The 22,356-nt window shown below is 33.6% G+C and overlaps 1 protein-coding gene across 1 annotated transcript in view; it reads right to left on the reverse strand.

Annotated features, from left to right (window-relative positions):
• The window catches only part of LOC129231199 (tyrosine decarboxylase-like), a 57,031-nt gene that overhangs the window by 20,818 nt on the left and 13,857 nt on the right, over positions 1 to 22,356 (reverse strand). Inside the window, exons 4-7 of the mRNA XM_054865447.1 lie at positions 16,938 to 17,008; positions 5,283 to 5,417; positions 2,448 to 2,558; positions 2,311 to 2,343 (exon numbers count right to left, since the gene is read on the reverse strand). Coding sequence (XP_054721422.1) covers positions 2,311 to 2,343; positions 2,448 to 2,558; positions 5,283 to 5,417; positions 16,938 to 17,008 — 350 coding nt within the window. The remainder of the gene's footprint in view (positions 1 to 2,310; positions 2,344 to 2,447; positions 2,559 to 5,282; positions 5,418 to 16,937; positions 17,009 to 22,356) is intronic.

Below are 22,356 nucleotides of genomic sequence, written 5' to 3' on the forward strand. Positions count from 1 at the left end.
TAGACACGAAAGTTTATATCTTAAATCACCATTCTTCACTTACACATGTAAAAGAAAAACAGTCTGCACAGTCGCAGCAAGTAAACGAAAGCAAACTATACTTTATCTACTCATTGTTAATGTTTTTTCTGTTTCGTTTTCAAGCAAAAAACCATTTTCAGAAATACGCTGAATTCGTCAACTACAATTGACTATAATCAACACCGGTTAGGGGAAGAGTGGGTACAGTGAGACACGAAAATTCAATGGCATTTTTTACTATTAAAATCATAAAAATCAATTTCTTTCAAATAGTACAATATTTGTTATTGTAACAGGTATTATAAAATTGGATCTAAAAAAAACTTAGAATTCACACAAACGATAAAAAATAAAATTGAAATGCAATTTTGTCTCACTGTTACACCTATTATTTGAATTGGCAAACAATGAAAGAATCTAAACTCACCTGGAAAAATATGATCGATTGTTGTTTGCTTTTGGTATGAGCTATTGCCTTTGGCAAGGGAAGATTCATGTCGTCTCGATAAACAGTAGTGACATCTACCACGTATTTGTTTGGGACTGACATAAAAGGACTTTGATGATTCTGTATTAGTTAATTGACCTAAAGTATCATCTTGAGATGTAGCATTTCACAAGGGTGGAATGCTTTCACTGTAGGTTTTGTCTATTACTAAAACAAGAGCTTTTTTCCTGTCTGCTTCAGAAAATCTACAAAATAGCTAATCTGACTTCCCTTTCACTAAGCATGTCGAAATTTTGAAATGTGAATGAATACTATATTATTCAGAATATTGCAATGAAACAAAAATAAATAAATAAATAAATAAAAGAGAATAAGTACGGAATAGAAATAATTTTGCGATATTATATAGCAAGAAAAGTCATAATTCCATTTAAGCATCCTTATTTTGTTGGTGCAGGTTTCGAACTTATTTTACTGTTGGTTGCATCAACTGGCTAGTTGTAATCGATTGCGTTACTAAATACTCATAACAAACTGCCTATGTTTACCAACAGACACACGTGGAACGCATTGTTTTACCTTTTTCTTAAATTTTGTAAATCACCGCAAGGTATAGCGTATTCGAGCGCTGGAATTGCAAATTTCAATTCCGTGACCAGAAACCGCAGACGATACTTTAAAAATGAAGATTAGCTTCGTTTCAAATTCTGAAATCAACTTAAAATGAAGAATTATGGGGTGTTTTAGTTATCCCTCAAACTTCGGGTACAGCTTTTTAAGGGCTTTAAAATACTGCAAAATCAAACAAAGTGACTTTTTTTCGAAGAGATACTCGCAAATTAATGATTTTCCATAAAAATTGGAATAAAAATCTCAGAATACTTTTTTCTAGATAAACGGTAGCCTATGTTCTATTCTACACCCCCTGACAATGTGTAAACAAATTTTCCTGATATTTGGTAGAGTAGTTAAGGCGTTAAGGAATTACATACAAAAAAAACTCACTTTCGCATTTATAATAATAGTACGGATAAGGATTGTTTCTCTTATTACCCATACAGTTTTACTGTGACTATATGATAAAACATATGGATTGAGCTAATTTTGAAGTAAAATGGGTTTTTGGCAGTGGTTTTTGATCTGACTGAGATAATTCGTTCAAAATCGGTTTATAGTTGGACAGTCTCGACAAAAAAATATTAAATTACTGTAAAACACTTTCAAAAATTTAAAGATTTAGCTAGTTTTGCTACTAACGCTTCAAACTAAACGCTTGCACTATTATGAAAAACGGTAAAAATTGTTTTCAGATCATCAACCCCTCCCCTACAGTAGACGTATTATTGCATTTTGTAAATTGTCCAATTGGGGTATGATCATAAATCAACAGCAACTAGAAACTCAAGTTGACAGCAGGAGTTCGTCAATCTAACTGAGTGGGTTTAATGACTTTTACTTGACCGTCGACTTGAAGTTAATAAATAATAATAATTCCTTTATTTTAAATTCTGGTATCTTCTTAGTGTCACGATGGTGTTAACAAAGCTTGAAATATAGTTAGAAATGAATTGATACCGTCGAATCGGGTGACTTTGTAACAGCAGGGGTTAGACTGTGCCAGAAAGATAGTGACATAAATATAAGAGATTGGGTGCTGTTTTTATAACCAAGGAAAGGTTTGAAATGTGCTGTACCCTGCTTTATCTTTCGCGTAACTCAATGTAACTTCGTTGTTTTGGAATTAGTACATGTTATATGGCACTATCTCTCACCATGCTGGCACTAATATCACCTCATTCGACGGTAGGAAAAGTAAGATGTTGAAAAAATTTGAAACTTACGAAAAATGGTATTAATCCCATATTTCTATCTTCCTATAACAAAATTAAAGAAAATGAAACATTTCAACGCATATTCCACTATATAAGAAAAAAAACATACTAGAAAAAGGACTGCTGAAAGACATTAGTTGATTTACCTCCATTGCTTTTGCTAAGGTTGCTCCTCGCAGTTGAAACTTTTCATCAGTGTCTAGGATTCGTAGCTTTACAAACCCTATCATAGCAGCTTTTTCAACACTTGAATGAGCCTAAAATTCAACCAAAGAATTTAAATCATGTAATATTTAGACTTGGCTAAAAAAAAACCTCTTTAATTGTGAAAGCATTCATTTGCCTTGCATCAGTAATTTCATTTAATGCCGTAATTTCTTTATTTTTTTTTTCACAGCGCACTTAAGAGCAGACATAGCAATCCTTTATCCTCAAGTTAAGTGTCCAATAGGAACCAACATTTTTAGTTTTTTTTTTCTTTTTCTTCTTCAAACAACTCTTCCTTCCGAAAAATATATAAGAAAGTAATGTAGACATCTTTTTATAGTTTTTGGTCTGTATATTTATGATTTTTCATTGAATAAAAAGTTTAGGTTTAAGTTATAACTTCCGTTAAAACGAACTTATTTATCTGGTTTTTAAATACACTCGCTGATCAATGAATTAGAGTCCCAAGATCACTATTTTATTGGACCACCTTTCGCATGAATAACTAATCTGGTTTAACTGCACAGATAACTGCTCCCTTTGGGCCTCGTGTCTACAATCTTCTAGAGTATTTACGTCCGAAGAATACCATGCACTGGCTGTGCTGCTTTTTAGATCTTGTAAATTAGATGGAAGAGGAGAGATCTGTCAGATGCGTCTTTCCACCATATCCCAAACATTTTCTATAGGGTTAAGATCCGGGCTGTGCGGAGGTCAGGGCAGGTGTTTGAAGTCAGACTGATGTTCAGCGAACCAATTTTCAACACTTCTGGCTCGATGTATAGTTGCATTATCGTCCGTTTCCATCAGGATATAAGTGAAACATTGCAGGGTGCACTTGATCTGCCAGTATATCTAGGTATCGCATGACTGTTTGTTTACCCTCGAGGAACACCAGGACACCTCTTCCATGCCACTCCATCCAGACCCTTGCATAGTGCTAATAAGGCAACACGTTTCTCTCAAAGGTTTCTAATTCATTGGCCAGTGAGTGCAACTGTACAACAAAATAGTATTGCCAGCAATCAATCAAATTCTAACACGTCAAAACACGCTTTTCTAATAAGTTTTCCGAACAATTTATGCAATGTTTTAGATACTTCAAATCGCATGGCAATAATAAATTAATTAATACTTCTCAGCTGAAGAGCACACCACTGTCCAACAAAACTGCTAAACCAAGAAGGCGACGTATTACGCAGTTGAAATATACACGACAGGAAAAAGATGCTGTGATATGCATTATTAGATTTTCAACGCATTCATGTAAAATAGAGGTCAGCTTCAATGCGTTTAATTAAATAAACTGAGTAGGAGGTTTCTCACACAGAAATTGCAGTTGAGTGCTGTTTTCGAGTTGAAAAGTCGTTGTAATACCTTGTGTATGAAGGAAAAGTGTTTACCAGTACATCTTTGACTTCGATAGAGGTTGAAGAAAGTAGTCCACTGTAGTAGAGGTTTATTGTATTGCAGTTTTACTGCCGGTTGATGAAAGGTAGTCATGGCAACAACCAATGAAGGGTTGTCAAGACAGCAACTTTCATCCATGCTTCTGCTTGAATTAGGCCACTTTACCGTTTGTTTGCTTGTGAGGACCGCATTGTTTTTAGGACCCTCCAGAACCTAGCGATTCCATATTTGGCAGACACTCATAATATCTCGTCCGAAGACACAGCAATACTGAGATGCAGTAAACCGCAATCCCAGTGGACTACGATTCAGCCTATTAAAGTCAAAAATGTACTGGTGAGTAATTGTTCTTCATACACGAGGTATTTGAACAACTTTTCTTCTCGAAAACAATGCTTAAAAGTAGTTTGTGTGAGAAACCTGCTACTTAGTTTGTTAGGTTATTAATTAATTAATATGTTAAAGTAAATTCGTTTTCTTTTCGACAGAACTTCTGTGTAATTTTTCCCACCAAACTTCACACTTACGACGCATATTTGTTAAATATTCTCCAAGCATATATAGCAATGCTTACTTGTAAAAAAGTCCATTTGAATCTACGCAGTACTTTTTTTGGTTGGTGATTTTTCAAATATGAAGAGTGAGAGCAGAATTTTCAGCGTATTTTACTTTTTGCTTTTGAAAAGGTAAAATTTCTGTTTAAATATTAATAATAATTAAAAAAAAACAGCCGAGATATACAAGCAGAAGATGTATTGACAGTACATCTGTACCAAAGCTTGTTTGTAAAATTTTGATTCGGCAATTTTGATGTTGAAAAGACATTTCGTTCTGGAAGGCCAGTTGCAGCTAATAAAGACGCAATGAAGAAAATAATTGTTGAAAAACAGTGAATAACAGTACCAGTTATCGTTTAAAGATTAAATTTTTCAAATTGAACTATTTATGACCATTTGAATGGCCTAGGTTAAAAGTACTGTCGGGAAAACGAAATTACACTCCAAACAACCCAGTATTTAATTAAACGCATTGTAGTTGCAGCCCCCATCGCAAATCTTACACGAATGAGCTGAAAATCTAGTCCTTTGCATATCACAGTATTTCAACCATGTCGTATAAATTTCAAGAGTGTAGCACGTCACCTTCTTGGTGAAGCAATTTTAATGGCCAGTAGTGTAGAAATATAAAAAAGCACAAAATTTGTAAAAAACTGTATACTTGTGTTTCCAGGTTACAAGGATTTTCGTATTGCACAAACATAAAGATGTTAACTTATGTACGTAAAAATGTTGTTTATTATATTTTTACGTATTCAGTACAACTGCATAATATCCATATGATTCTTTTCCCGCCAAATATCTTACTTCTTTGGAGCAGTATGCCATGAGCGATGAAAGCAATGTTCCTTCTTCAACAAAGGGTTTCTCTTGTTTTAATGCTTTAATTGCTTGATGGCGTGCAGCTAAGAGATTAACTAAAATGCAGTCACTGGCAGAACCCTGGAAAAATTGTTCTTTTAGAATTCAGTTAAATAAAGCGGCAAATTTATGTAACATACGTCAAGCAAGAACTTAATCAAATTAACAGTAGGAAAACACTATCGTTGGAGCAAAGGTAACTTGGCTGCTTTATGGTACACCGTTATGTACACTGCTTAGTAAGCTTTGGCCCTAGTATAGTCTGAACGCCTTATGAGTTTAAAGAATACCAACGAGATCTGGGAAAATGTAGGTACAAATGAAAAAAATAAATAAATAAAAGTAGTAAAAGTACACTTAAAAGAAACGATCTGTAAAAAAAGTCCGTATGATATTTTTGATCAAGACACATGTGACATGATATACTATCAATATTTTCAATCACATGATTATTGATTATACTGACATCTTCTATTTTCTTATGGCAGCATAATATACAAAGTTCAGCAATAAAATTGAGAATTTCGGAGCACACAAGAGCAAAACATTGAACTTAACCATAAAACAGGATAAAATTCAGAAGCGCTCAAAACCTTTTTGCATTTATGACTCTGACGCTGAGTAATGCCCTTCAAAAATATAGCAACCGAAAGCGGGGCATCTTCACTTCGTCACGCTTATCAAATTGTTTGACGAAATGTTAACAGCTGTTATACTTCATTTTTACTGCTACGTTTTTATGCATAAGGTCCCAGAAAATCATTTTTCATTCAGTTTATTTATGATTTAAAAAGTTTTTTTTTTGTTGAAATAAATTTCATTGAAGAAATTGTGTTGAGTGATTGAACATAAGCTGTTCTGTTGGAAAATACACTCATGTTCGTGAAAATAACAACAACATGAAGCACTCATTGGAAATGAATAAAATTTATTGCATACATTACTCATAGTGCTAAAAATAAACGATCAAAACTACAGATCAATGAAATGAAAATAACAGGCATAAATTAATATCGAATATAGCTACCGTGCGTAGCTATAGGAGCCTGTACACGTTTTGGCGTCGAATAATAGAGGTGCTGAATATCACGATTGGGAATAGCATCCCATATGGCTTCAATATGAAGCCAAAGTGCATCCGTATCCACTGTGCTGGACGAGACACATGGGCGCGGATCCGACCAACGCAATCCGAAACATGCTCGATATACGTCATATCCAAAGAACGGGCTTTCCAAAGAAGTAGCATAACCTGTCGTGCTCTGAAGAACACGTGTACATGTGGATGTGCATTGTCCTGCTGAAACACTGCAACAGAAATGCCTTGAAGAAAGGGTAGTTCCTCCAGCGTCACAGCGTCCCTGAAGTAGTGCTCGCTATTGAGGTTATCCGTAATTCGGAGTAGATGGGACTGCCATTGATATTCAATCGCGTTCCAGACCATGACGCCTGGCATTACACCGGTATGACGTCGGATTGCACACTCTGGGAGGTGACGTTCCCATGTGTAACGTCTGACACGTACACGTCCATCGTTTTAGTGCAGGTTAAATCTGGACTTGTTCGAGAAGATTACCTATTGCTAGTCCGCACGCCACGGGCGTGTTGGTGGGCCCATTGAAGCCGGAAGCAACGATGGTTGAGGATGAAGGAATTGCTGTATAAGGGAATCCTTGCATGCAGGTCCCGGCGCAGCAGACTTCGACGAACTGTAGATGCAGCGAGTGTGACACTGGTAGCCATACTCCAACGTTGTGTTAGCGTACGAGAGGACGCTTTACGATCCATCGCAGCTGGGCGGGTGAGATGTCGATAATCTCGTGGTGTCGTTCGGTTGCGTGGGCTAATGCGAGCCCCTCGGCTAATTCCTTTGTCCTCTGTCCATCTTTTACAAATACGCATCACAGTGGAGGCATTACAACCCGTGCGGGCACTGATTTCTCTATACGTAACTTCCCCCTCACGCATGCCGATCATGCAGCCCCATTCGAACTCCGTTACTCGTTCGTATGACGCTCTGTATGTTGGACGAGGCATATTGAACACTAAAGAAAAATCTATCATCGGCAGGCAATCATACACTGATTTCTAAAAACCTTTACAGCCCTTTATATACACAGTCTACGCCGCAGTTCAGAGGACGTTTCTCGGTCATTGCATGCGCGACGTATCTGTAATTCTAATCATTTGCATATCTTATCCTGCTATACTTTTCCTCCGAATTTCAGTTCATTTGATAATTCCTTTTGGTGTTGCAATTTTCACAAACATGAGTGTAAAATAAAAAAAAATCAGTTAATTATTTTTAGCGCAAAATAATTTTTCCATTTCCTTCATGCACCCTTATTGTTATTCGTTACACTGTAAAAACGATTCAGAAACGTCCCTGGAAAATAATGGGCAGCTAATAAGCCCAATTCTTGCCAGTAACATATCTTGCAAAAGCCAGAAACGTTTTTCTTTAAAAGTCAGTAACCTTCCTGAAATTATCATATCTTTCTGAAAAATTTGGAAATCTCCCAGGTTGAAGTCAGTCTCGAACCTTCAAAGAAAATTCAGTAGATTTAATGTAATTGATAAGAATCGTCTTGAGTTACTAAGAAAGCTCCAGAAGCATCAATGCAACCATGGCCAAAGCTAAGGCAGAATTTCAAGTAAGGACCAAGCATTTTCCTTGCCTGCAATTCTTGCCTTGCTAAGACTGCAGCTGTCCAGAGACTTATTCGCTCTCATTGGGAGCCTAGTCAACCTGGACGGGCCGTAATTGAACTAAAGCTTATTTAACACGCTCAGTCAGTCTTTAAACCGGTAACTAAAAATATTTTTCGCAAAGTGAAAAGTCTGCATTCGTGCAACTTGTAGCAATTCTTTTTTTTTTTTTTTCTTGCAATGTTACTTGATTTTACGGGGAAATAGATGAAATTCTGAAACATTCCACGGAAATAATCAGTGACGTTTCGGAATTTTTTTACTGACTAAAGCAGTCTACAGTTTCCCGCCATATTTTTGTATTCAATTAAAACATTTCCACAACCTTTGCGCTTGTAGAAAATTTTGAACAAGGTAATGGCATTGAATTCACTCTCGTCAACCTCAACTTTAAAGCTTTCATGAGAGTTACTAACGAAGTTTTTGTTTCCCTCTCCATCAGACTTGTGACCAAATAAAAAGGTTGGGAAGAGGGGTGGCACCATCTGTCCGTGGTTAAGTCAGTTAAAGACATTTTGTGCTGAGGGCGATGATGGTCACACCCATTGTGTGCCCTTTTACAAAATGTCCATCACTCTCGTGGTGGCTCTGGACGAATAACGATAAAACAATGTTTCTCTACGTTTGAAATACTTATAACGAAGTACTGATTCTCCTTGTTACGTTTTACCTAATAATACATTAAACATTGCAGTACAAATTGCTCATTATAAAAAACTGTCAGATGTCCACTCTAATACTGATTTACGTCTTAGAGAAACATGCTTCAGAGCCTTCTGAATACCGCTAAAAATAAGACAAATATCGAAAGCGGTTTCCAACTCCCTATATATATATATATATATATATATATATATATATATATATATATATATATATATATATATATATATATATATATATATATATATATATATATATATATATATATATATATATATATATACACAGCTTTCATGCAGACAATTTCCTGTCGTTCTGATTGCTCTCATATCTGTTATTTTATAAATTAGCAGGATAGAATTGTAAGAAATTGTTTTTTAGCTTGCATGTAAAAGTTTCGTCAAAACCGTTGTCTATGTTTAATAATAAGCTATTATAGAATAACTGTTCAAACACTTGCAAAATGTTGAACGGAGTGCAAGTGAGAACTTTATGAAAATTATAAACTCTCATGAACGTCAATAAATGCTGATAAAGAAAGCTTCAACCAATATTTCTCGTTTATTTCATTTATCGACTTTACAAGAAAACAATTTTACTCGTTTTATGAGCTTAAATTCCATCAAGTGTGAAACAAAACACGATAGGCATGTAGTACCTTAATTAGGTTTTGTTAGTAAATAATTGAGGAATATTTCCTTTTTCAAGGACAATTTATTGTATTTTTATACTTTCTTAGACAAAATTATTTCAGAAAATAATTCAAACAATTAGGCGACCAAGATGCTAAACCCAAATAAAAATAATAATATTTTTAAGATGATTTTATTAACTAGAGTGTGGACGATCTTATTCGTCAATTGCGCTGTTGCAAAGATGCCAGAATAAATATGTTTTACCAATTTTTCAAGACTTTTATCTTTAACTCGAAACCTTCTGCAATCTATTGGTGCGTTTATCATTAAATCTATGTACCGACCCATTGCTGGGATATGGTGTTTTCGACAGCATCTGTTTACATGACAAACTGCTTTTGATGAATACCATCTCTGAAATATTCCGCTTTACTTTTGGTAAGAAGTAGGCCCGCATTCTACCTGCTATGACCCGCTTCTTTTCCCGTTTCAGGTGAATTTTTATCTCGTGAAATTTAAGTATCTGTTATTAACCGGCTTGTTGATCAGTGGGCTCTGTAGTAACCACTTAATACTCCACTTCGCCAGAGCTAATAACAGAGGAAAAATGACGTGAGACTTGAAGACACCGTTACCTATTCGTCGCTGGAAAGATTGAAAACGGTGTCGTTTAAAATGAAAACTTTTAGTTAATTTTATTTGTTTATTTTTTAATTTTTACGATTTCTTTGTTAACTCATACTGAAAATCTATATATTTAATAAACAATTGGTATCTTCTAAATAAAAAAGAAAGAATTCGCTTTTTTTCGTATAAATATTATTTTTACAGCTTAATTTTTTTAATGAAAAAAAAGTACTCTGCCCGCTTACCTTTGTCGATGCAAGCAGAATAACCCATTCAGCAAGACTACCATAAATTTGGCAAAAATAGCTAGAAACAGCAATAATGGCTATAAAAGTGCAGGTAGCTCATTGCCATTTTACATCCCCAGGGCCTGATTACCACACAGGCCTACTAGGCCTGGGCCTGGGGCCCCCTCTTCCTATGGGGCCCCAAATTACTTAAAGAATTATGCATAGCATTATAACTATACAAAAAATACACACATTTTTAAAATAATAGCCTTCGGGGGGCCTCAAAATTATTGTGGGCCTTAGGCCTCACTTTTAGTTAGGCGGGCTCTGTAACATCCCTTAACAAAGTGCTACCTAAAACATACTATATCATTCACTTTTCTTTCATAATCATTTGAGACAGTGAGAAGCTAAGGGATGAGAGCGTTTTCAAGTTTTGAGCAAAACGCGATTAAAGTTCTAGCTACACTTTCGTTGAAAAGTTCCCTGGCTGCTAGTACTATCTCTTGCCCCAAAACAGAGGAGAGGGTCTCTTACCATTTGCACTAGATATCTTCAAATTTTCCACTTGGACACTTACATCCCTTTGCTTCTCACTGCCTCATTCGAACTAATATTAATATGTAAAATAAAAAATAGCAACGTCAAATAGCACAAGTTGCAGAGTACTGCAGACACGTGTTTCGGCTTTGCAAGGAACGCCTTTTTTAATGCAAAAGAAATAAGCTCACGGATGAAAAGAAAATAAGTGTTATACTTGACATAAGTCAGGTCTAGTACTGCCCAACATTGTCGGGATTCGAATCACACTTTCGATTTTAATTCTTATCAAAATATCCAAAAATGCCCCAATTCGTCAGATCTTAACTTTTGGGAATCTTTCTATATTTTGAGAAACAGTTCTAACGCAGGTAATGATCTTAAAGCAGTTCGTATTTTTACAGTCCGGCTTCCATCTTTAAAATATTGTCACTTTTTTCATCCATTATTTTTCTATTTTGCATATTTCTATTTTTATTTTTTCCATTTATTTTTATCTATCTTGCTTTGTTCTTGTGATGCAGCTAACATTTCCCCCTTTTCTATTTATCTTCATTTTTCTTTTTCCAAAAATTTTTGTTTTTGGTTTGTTTTATTTCCTGGTGTTTTATTCCTTCATTCAACTTTTTCTTTTCTTGCGATTCACAGTTATTGACATTGCCTTTTTTGTTTTAGCTTTGTGACTTAATCTTCATCCAATCGAATTCTTTCCTTCTTTGATTTCGCACCTCTGAGAAAGCTCTTGCTCATTGTTTGCATTCCTGTTAGTTCTTCATTGGTGTATAGTTTTATCATTGGTGTTTGGGTAATCCGTTATTTTTACCTTTTAAGCTGTTTGTTTATCTGGTTGTTGGCTTTTGTCGGGTGTCTTTTCATCCATATGTTTTTTTTTTTTGGCATTGAAAAATGCGTTCCTTATAACGCCAAAACACGTGTCCGCAGTTATATGCAATTTGTGCTATTTGACGTTGTTATTTCTTATTTTGCATTTTATGTGCAAAGGTTTTTGTTTAACTTAATATTAGTACACTAAAAAATAACCCGTCACGGTGTAGCGGGGGCAAATTGCCTTTTCATCAGAGGGATTGGCCCTTAAATTTGACATGTTCCAATAAATATACTATGTACTTCAAAGCCAGACTAACGTATGTCACATTTTCACTACTTTTCAGCAGAGCGTGAAAACTTTTTTTTCTTTTTTACTGCATATGAAGGTTGGGACACGCGCTCTTATAACACTGGTTATAAAAATAAAAGTTTTTTTTTTTTTTTTTTTGACAAAATTACGTTGTTATGACTTAATAGGGAATACGAATCCATTTATAAAACTATGAAAGAAGCGTCTCATCAAACGCTTTAAATTTGTAAAGATTTCGTTTTCGAATTATTTTCTATCAGCGGCTGCTTTTTTGGCACGAATTCGGTCGATCGACTCCAGGCTTTGCCTCACTAATCATCTTAATTTCTTTTCTTTCGTTATTCGTCGTCTTTTGAGGCATAATATTTGTTGGTTGTTAGACAATATTGTAAACTGTAATCTATTTCATGCAGGAAAAGTAAAATATGAATGAAATCACCGTGAAAAATATATGCAGAATTCAATGTTAAATAACCATTCTATTCACAAAACCATGAATCAAGCAGTTCATCAGTTGTTTGATATTTCTAAGGATTAGCTTTTCGAAATTATCATCAACAACGAGCAGTTGTCAGCTCCTCAGCGGTGCCAAAAAAATTTTGTTAAAGTGTATCATCACGATTGTAATAAATAATCCAAGGCTAAACTTTATCTAAACCGTTTCTGTTCAAGTAACAGGAAAGTTACTGGATCTAGTTCCGCGCTGAGTTATCAGATGTATTGTAGCAACCACTTTTTGTCTCGTGCATAATATACAACTGATTCAATCTGCTGTTTTTTTTTTTGTTAAAACCAGAAATAATTTTAAAATATATACGTTCAATTATATTTGAAATTTCTTAGGAAATACTCGTCACAGCAAGATAAATTTTATATGAATCATAACAAATTTTGTTTTACTAATTTACAGCTTTTTAGTTTGAAGAAAAGTCATGAGACAGCTACCCTTTTGAGCTAAATTACCGAATTTTAGGTGCTAAAACAATGAAATAATGTTCTCCCACATCCCGCGTGCATTGGCGCGAGTATCATTGCGGATGACGTCAGCGCGTCACACGATCGGTGGTTTTGGCTATTATATATATGATAATTTTCAAATGAAAAATAATTGTCTTCCAGCCTACTAATTTAGTCAATTGCATATATATATATATATATATATATATATATATATATATATATATATATATATATATATATATATATTTGAGAGAGAGAGAGAGAGAGAGAGAGAATACTATTTTAAAATAAATAAATTTTAAAACACTATTTTTCAAGTAGCAGTTGAATCCCATATTAAGCTGCGCTAAAGACCAGCATATTTATTGAATATTATGTAACACAAAAATGCGCAATTCCAGCCAAAATCCCGCTTAAAACTGCCAGAAGAGCTTTTTGTTTTCTGGTCTTTTATTTAATTTGAAAAATACAATCATTTTGTTTCAAGCACGAATAAAACAAATGAGCCACATAATTGCAAGTGTTATCGGTTAACAGGTGGCACAACCTTATCCACATGTTGCACGCAGCAACGCATAAGAAATAAATTGGATTTGAAAAAGCTTCATTCCCCTTATGAGATGGAAGTTTAATACGTTATTTGCGCATCACAATTGCCGTCGCTCTTGAGAGGAATTTAATAAACTTCGATTAGAAATTCTTGGAATAGCAGTCACATCATCGATCGTAGGAAGGCTATCTTCCAACGGAGATATTCTTGTGGCTATATGGAATGTCTATTTAAAGCAATTGGATAGCAAATATTCAGCAAGTGTTAAAAATAAAATTAAATAATGTTCATACTTAGTGTATGGATCGATCGCGTAGGTGGTTATTGATCGAAATATCAGCCTTATATTTTGTAAAAATCATCTTATTTGAAATTAAATGATTGGATTAGCATGATAATTTTTCTGAGCTATAGAAAAAAGATCAGCTGAGAGAAGATATTTAGAATAACATTTAAATTTCTAATTCTCAAAAAAAAAAAAAAAAAAAAAAATCATGCAGTCATTATAGGGTCTGCTGCAAGGTAAGAAGCTTCGATCTATGTACAAGAAGATGACATGAAAACTTGAAATTATTACATTTTATATTACATTTTTATTTAAAAAAAATTCAGAAAATTGCTCTAGAAGTCTTTTCTTCACTATTATCTTTACAAGGCAAGTAACTCTTAACTTTAAATAATATGCGTGACATTCTATCTCTTGCTTGAAACTAATTCAAAACAGTGGTGAAGATATGCACAGCTTTCAGGGTCAAATTTTCCCACCACAACCATTCATTTTTCGGAGCACTACCAATCCTAGCATGGTAGAATATGTACATACACTCTGTTCAAAATGTCCCCCGAAGTTCTTGAAAAATGTTTTGTTCTTCAATATTTTGATGGTTTGTAACTGACCGGTTTCAATTGTATGCAAAGCTTTTTGCGAAAGAATTTCGTAAGTGACTTTTGGAAGACACTGAATTAGTAAGGTTTTACATAGGATAAAGCACTAGTTGTGGGCACCCAACCAGCCATGGGCAGGTTTGTCAATATCAAGTTTTTAATCGTTATTCTAGGATCACCATCTATAGATTCTCAAAATGACACCTTTCAAGAGCACCCCTAACACATTTTTTCAAACATAAGTTTTTATATAAAGTGTGATTATTGCTTTTCAGTTACTAAAAGTGAATTTTCTTGATATTTAAAGTTTTTAAAAGATTCTTTCATAAGGACCTGATATTGCTGTTTTTTTTTTAAACAGATTGCAGTTTTATTAGTGCGCACAATAATCATATAGGCAATTCTGCCATTAATAAAGGTATTTAATATCCTTGCAAGTTGATGTGCCCATAACTAGTCAATTAAAAGTACACATTTGAGTTATGAGCATATATGACCTTAGTTACGTTTTATTGGCCATTCTTACTCAGACTATTATTTAGGATTGATGATAGAACATAAGCTAAATTTCGCCAAACGGTTAACAAAAAAATGCAGCTGTAGAATATCTCTATTTATTTATTTATTTATGTTGTAGTTCAAACATACCTTTCAAAAGTGATTTGTCAGTATCTTTTTTTTTTCTTAAGGTTGCTCTAATAAGTAAATCAAAGTAATTTTTATTTAAGTATATTTTAAGAAGAATAAGTCTTTAATAGTGTTGAATACTTTTTTTTGTTTGCGTATATTTCCCCAAAAATAACTGAACTCAGCGAGCATGATAATTTTGACAAATCTGATGTGGCAGCATTGTTAAAACTACGCAGACCCTAATTACAGCATTACGACGCTTCTGCCTTAACTATAGTTTTTAGTGTAACCATGACTAAACGAGTGGGACCACAACTGGTCAAACTTGTTTATTCCCATTTTGTTCACAAAATATATATAAAGCATAATTGAAAAATAATTAAAATATCACTTTTATAAAAGTGCAATTCGTAATTTCTAATACCATAAAAATTAGTTTTTTTAAACAAACTAGAATTACAACTTTTTTAGCAAAATTAAAATTAAAAAAAAATCTTAAGCATGTCCATAACTAACCATTTACCTATAACTTGTTAGTTGCGGTGTATTTAAAAAAACAGTCCGAAAAATAAGCTTTTTCATTTATGTATTTAATTATCTTTTGAAAGAAGAAAGAGGAAGAAATCGTCATAATCCAATAAATTTAGCCTAAAAATATTGTCACAACATCTCACCCAGTTATTACTGAATGCACTTTTCTTTTACTAATCTATAAAGAAAAAAAAATGACATCAACGTAGCAAAAGAATTGGTAAATTGATACATTTAAAATATTACGCATGAACATTAATTAGGCTTCGCCTTGTTCATCGTGAACTATCCGAGACAAGAGGCTTTGAACACTAAAATTTTTCTTTCGCACGGACACTCTGTCTACTGTGAAAACCGGCTACAGTGGGGATTTTACCAATGCTTCTTTTGATAGGCTTTTTCAAATTAAATAAAATGACAAAAGAAACATTTCATTTAAGTATAATAAAATGTTTTCTAATTTTGTTGGGAATTTAAAATTCCTCTTTAATACTAATATATTATTCTATTTTGTTGTTGTGATGACAGTGTTTTACATTGAACTCTAACTAACAATAAGACGACAACGGGTAACACTTGTCCGAGTGGCAATATGAACTACTTCATATTTAAAACACTTAATCATATTCACTCTTAAAATGAATGAACGAAACTATAGTCAATGCTAGTAAGAATACAATGAAAATTTGGTTTGCAGTTACATCTCAATATTAGAAAGATGAAAAACTAAGTTTTTCAAACAGAAAGACACAGAAACGGCTTTATAATGATCAGGTATCCAAAATCTTGCAAAATTTCTGTAGACTCCCTTAACTTAAAGCGTCTCTTTGAACTTTTCTGATTAATAGGTAACTAGGTATTTGAGGCTCCTTGCGAAATGTCAATTTTTTTTCGAAATAATAGAGGTCAGAAAACTAGTTTCGACACTACTGAACACAAATTTAACGAAAACGTAGGGTAGCAGGCGATTATTGTTTCTATTAGAGCTTGTTATAAATAAATTCGGGAAATGCAATGAAAAATGTAAAAAAGAATATAACGAATTTAAAAAAAAAAAACACATGAAATCTTATTCTAATGCTGTTCCAAGTTCATAAATGCGTTCTGATACTCAAACGTAAAAACTACATTGTGCTCTATTCAGATTTGTGAATTTAGTTTCAGGAAAATGTTTACAACAAAGAAAAATTAAATCAATGTGGGACGCATTTGGAAATATTTTTTAAACACATTTGCTCTCGTTTATCTTTATTTATTCACCTAGAATAACCAGGAACAGAAAATTCGTTTTTCGGAATTTTCTATTAACAGCAATTTAGTTTTCCTGACTGTGTGAGCTCAAAATATCGAGATTAAAATAATCAGCAATGGTTAATGTTTTTGAAAACATTTTCTTCCACCTTTTAAGTACTTTTGATGCTAAAAAAGATTTGGAACTTATAATTTTTTAACATTTTTCAAAAACTTATTGAGACAACTTTTCTCCAAAAATATAACTGGTACCTGTATTACACCTCCTCCTTTACTTTTATCTGAAAGACACAGGAAATCTTCCGGAAGTCCAATCATTTTCCCTAAAAGAAAAAAATCCATATATACATATATACACTATTTGACCAAAAGTATTAGGACACTTTCAGAAATTCACATTTTAAAGGATTTCTCAAGAAATATTAGACCAATTGTTTTGTAACTTTTGTCACATAAAAGATACGTTTCAGCTGTCATTTTCCATTGAAAGTTATATCACACATGCATTTAGGGGACCAGCAACAAATTGAGGGAAACAAACATGTTTTTTGATCATCATTCGTTGTAAATAGCTGAAAATCGGCTGTAAATATAAGAAATTAGTGACCTTACTATGTTCAATTATTTTACTTACTTTCGAGACAATATTACTGATATTCATGAAGATATAAGCATTTCTTTCAGAAATACGAACTTTATTTGAAGCTCTTGACTCATAACATGCGAAGTTTAACATAAAAACATACCAAACTTTCAGAAAAGCGGACAGCATATAAGCGAAGTATAATAAGATAGCAATTTATAACTTTTATAATCTGAGCCCCAACTACATTTTCCAGCTCATAATAAAATTTCAGTTCAATATCTTAAAAATTCAGAAAGATATCAGTGATCTAATAAGCGTAATTTGAATAGTTCTTGGGCAGACGACAAATCGTGAGGGAGCGTTCGCAAACAATCCGTTTGTATCATGAATCACACTGAGCGATTGCAAGCAAACGTTCGGAACTTGCGAACGACCCCTAATCAATCGTCGCCTTCCAAGACCTATTCAAATTCGGCTTATGATATCGCTGATAACATTCTGAAATTTTAAGATATTGAACTGGAATTTCAATATGAGTTGGAGAATCTAGTTAAGGTTTAGATTACGAAATTTATAAATTGCTATCTTTGGCGCACGCGCAGAGAAAAATTAATTGCTTTAAACGTTCATATTTCATGAAATTTTCATCATTTTAATTTCAAGTTTTAGTATTATACTTCTCTTGTATGCTATCAGATTTTCTGAAAGTTTAGTAAGATTTGATGGAAAACTTTGCGTGTTATAAGCCTTCAATATAAAATTCGTAGTTCTGAAAGAAATGCTTATATATATTCATGAATATCGGTGATATTTTCTCGAAAGTACGTAAATAAAGTAAGCATAGTAAGATAAATAACTTCTAAAATTTACAGCTTACTCTCAACTATTTACAATGATAGATGATCAAAAAAAACTTTTGTTTTCCTCAATTCGTTGCTGGTCCCCTAAACGCATGGGTGATATAACTTTTATTAGAAAATGACAGCTAGAACGTACTTTTTACGTGGCAAAAGTTACAGAGCAATTGGTTTTTTATTTCTCGAGAAATTAAAAATGTGACTTTTTGAAAGTGTCCCAATACATTTGGTCATATAGTGTAAGGGAGACCGCGGCTAGTATGCGAAGGGGTAAGTGTGCGAATGTTAAATAAATTTCTTATTTTTGGTTTGACAGCTCTGAGTGAACTGTCACGTAACCACATAGATGCTTTGCTACTGTCAGTGTATTTTCAGTGAAATCTGCCAAACCAAACGGGTTGCACGAGAGAAAGTTGTTTTTTCGCAGTGTTAAGTAATTTTTTTCATCCCTAGTTATTTTCTTTCAAAACATATAATAGTAGAGTAATTTACAAAAACTCATTAATATTGAATAGCCCATGTTTCTACGCAACTAATGACGTCTTATTCGGATTATTTTATGCAGCCATTTTTAAGCAAGTATAACTGGATTTCATTACGGCGAGTTGGTGCTAGTAGGCGAACTTTTTTGGGAAGATTGAGGGTAACTGTGCGAATTTGCATACTTGCCCCAAGTTAAGTTTTTAGAGTCAAAACATTTAACAATTAAAATTCACATTCTGTGAACTGTAAATTTAATGAAAAAATTGCATTAATTACACTATTCTTGAGCTTATCATTTCTTATAGAAATGCTTATACAACTGCCAACATACGTGCTCTTCTTTCCGGAAGTGAGAAAATACAAGAGCGAAAACAACGACGGAAAAACCGCACCAGATGTAATGCTGCATGTTAAGTGCATTTCCTAGTGGGTAGATGACAGCTGATATGTTTCCAGGTTTCTTAAAAGATTTTGCTAAAAACACTAGATGTTTAAAGAAAAACTTCTGATTCTCTTACTAGACATTTACGACTCCCACGTCAATAGAAGGGCTTGATTAAAGTAAGGAAACTACTACACTACTAAAAATAATAATAACACTACACACTTTCCCGCCACATTGTATCCATAAGTTGCTGCCTCTTAATAAGAATCTACATGGCCAATTGAAAAAATTATGTTAGTTCCGCCTGTGATTCTTGGATGGTGAATATTTCAGGAAAGCTAATGGACGATTTACGACGTACCAACGCACAGTGCGGCAGCCTATGGACAAAAGTGGAAAATGCAACTTTTTTTTCAAATGGTTTTATTTTATTAATGCTTTCACAGTGATCTTAGTGAAATGGAATTGGAGCTTTTAATCCGATATCATAAAAACAAAAGATAGAAATCATGTTTGAACAACTGGCAGATCACATTTCTCTATCAGTGAAGCAAGTTTAATTTAGTTGGTTCGTCTTTTGTGTTGAGGACACATCGACAATTTTTATTAACTTTTTATATTCCATTTAGTAGGTAAGGCATCATAGAAGGTGAATAAGATCCATTTTTTCATTAATATCTTTGGGAAAATATTGTCAAGCACAACTTTTGTCCACTTCGATCGTAACAGCGCAGCATTGTGCAACGGTGGTAACAGTTGCTTTTCCATAAGAAGCAAGCCCCATAAATATTATTAGTGGTTTCAAAAGAACTGGTGTGTTTCCCTGCAATTCAAACATTTTTCAGGACTGTGACTTCATGCCAAGTTATATCACTGATCGGCCAGACTCCCTATCTCCTGGATCTATGAGTGAATCTGTTTGACCCAGCAGCAACCTTGTTGGAAGAAAGTACTAAAACTGAATGTACCTGTCCTAGAGCAGATTCAATTGCTACTTCATTCAATAATTCAGATTTAGAGTTTCTTACTGAAGATAGCGCTTTGTCTCAGCTAAACCCACATATGTCTCTGAACATTACTCCAGATCATATATGACTTTATCCTAAAGCTGGAGAGGGTCAGGTCAAAATAGGATGGAAACGAAAGAAGTGTACAGCAATACTCTTTAATACTCCAGTCAAAAAGGCTCGAGGAAGAAAGAATCTTTGCAGAAAAACGCAAATCATCACAAAAAGTCCCCAAAACATGCAAGAAATCTCTGAATCCAAGAAAAACGAAATGTAAACCCAAAAGAAACATTGAAAAAGAAGAACGGAGGCAAATATAATAATTCATTCCAAGTAATGTTTACATTTTTCAGCATTTACTTCTAAAATCAGTTAAACCTTTCATATGGTGTAACATACCTAATTTTAAAGCAATTATAATACTAATTTCGCTTTTTTTTCATTCATTGGTAAGTTTTTCTTGCTTATTTAAAGCATTAATGAGGTTTTATGTAAAATTTTCTGTGTCTATTATGAATTTTTCTCAATTCGCTAACTTACCCCATACGGCTCGCCAATTTACCCCGTGACGGGGCAAGTGTGCGAACTCTGCGAAGGTTCACAAAAAATTATGTAAAAAATAGACAACGCATAGTAATGTCAAAACAAAAATACGACTTTATTGCTGATACCATACACATTATCCAAGCAATAAAAAAAAATTAAAAAAAAAAGAACATTTTCTACTTGATTTACAATCTTTAAAAAAATAAACTTTAAAAAGTTCGCCAACTATCCCCGGTCTCCCCTATATATACATGGTGTTCCGTTTTAACCTACAAGAACTCTATTTTCGCAACCGTTAGTCCTAGATACATACTTCTAATTGTAAAAATTTACAGAATCAGATGCAGAGCTAAGATGTTGAATGTTTGAAGCGAAAATAAAAATGAGACAAAAAAAGTGTAACTTTTTATACGGGTCTTAGATCCCCTAACTTATGCTTAGGGAAATGATCTCCATTGAAAAATAATTCCAACTGAAAAAGTTTGACATCAGTACGACCAATATTCTGCGAGATATGAAACGCAGCATTTTGTGACTTACACCACTTTTCACTCGCCGTCAATAACACCTTTTGGGGGAAATATAGCAGTTAACAAGAGTTGAAAACTATATGTGTGCATAGAGTGTTTTTTCAAATTTTTTGAGGTTTTGTAATGTGCTTTTGCGCATCATGGCCTAACATTTGCATTTACTTCGGAATAGCAATGAAAAAATACATTGTTTTTTTACTAAGACATCCTGTCATTCTTCTCAAAAGGCGATAAGTTCCAATCTTATCTAAAGTATGGCCCTATAAACTTTGAGCTCTAATATCTCCTTGAGGTTTGGTAGCACAAATGTCAAGTTTTTTGTATTAGCAATATTTTTCAATGGAGATTATTTCCCTAGGGAAAGTTAGGGGACCTAGGGCCCGTATAAAAAATTAAATTTTGTATTTTTTGACTTATTTTTATTTTCGCTTCAAACTTTCAATATCTTAACTCCGCGTGTGATTTTGAACATTTTTGCAATTGAAAGTATACATCTAGGACTAACGGTTGCAAAAATAGAGGTCTTGCAGGTTAAACCCAACACCCATGACAACGAGTATTGGACCACTCGAGGACGGATTTCTCGAGAAATGAGATACCAATTGCATTTTTTCATTATCCTGCATTTCTTTTCACATAAAAAGTATACTCCAGTTGTCGTTTTCCAATGAAAATTGGATCTACTATTTATTTAGGGGATCAGCAACAAATTGGGGAAACAAAAATAGGTTTTTGATCATCCTACATTGTAAATAGCTGAGAATAGGCATTAAATTTTAGAAATAAGTTAACTAACTATTCAGAATTTATTTTCATAATTTCGTGAAAGTATTTGTTATACTCACGAAGATATAAACACTTCTTTCAACAATACATATTTAATTTGAGGGTTTTCGGCTCCTATTACGCAAAGTTTTCCGTCTACCGTTATTAAACTTTCAGAAAATTTAACAGCATACAAGAGAAACATAATAATGGAATTTGAAACTTAAAGATTAAAAATTTAATGAAATATGAACGTTTAAAGCAATTAATTTTTCTTTACGCATATGCGAAAGATAGCAATTTATAACCTTCATAATTCAAAGTCCAGATAAAAACTGCAACTCATTAAAAAATTCCACTTCGATATCTTTAAAATTTAAAATGTTTTCAGCGATCTAATAAACTAAATTTCAATAATTCTTGGATAGACGACGAGTCGTGAGGGATCGTTCGCAAATAATCCGTTTTTATTATAAATCTTTCTGCCCGATAACAGGAAAAAGTTGCCGGTT

This window comes from Uloborus diversus, chromosome 10, assembly GCF_026930045.1.
Source record: "Uloborus diversus isolate 005 chromosome 10, Udiv.v.3.1, whole genome shotgun sequence".
NCBI lineage: Eukaryota > Metazoa > Arthropoda > Arachnida > Araneae > Uloboridae > Uloborus > Uloborus diversus.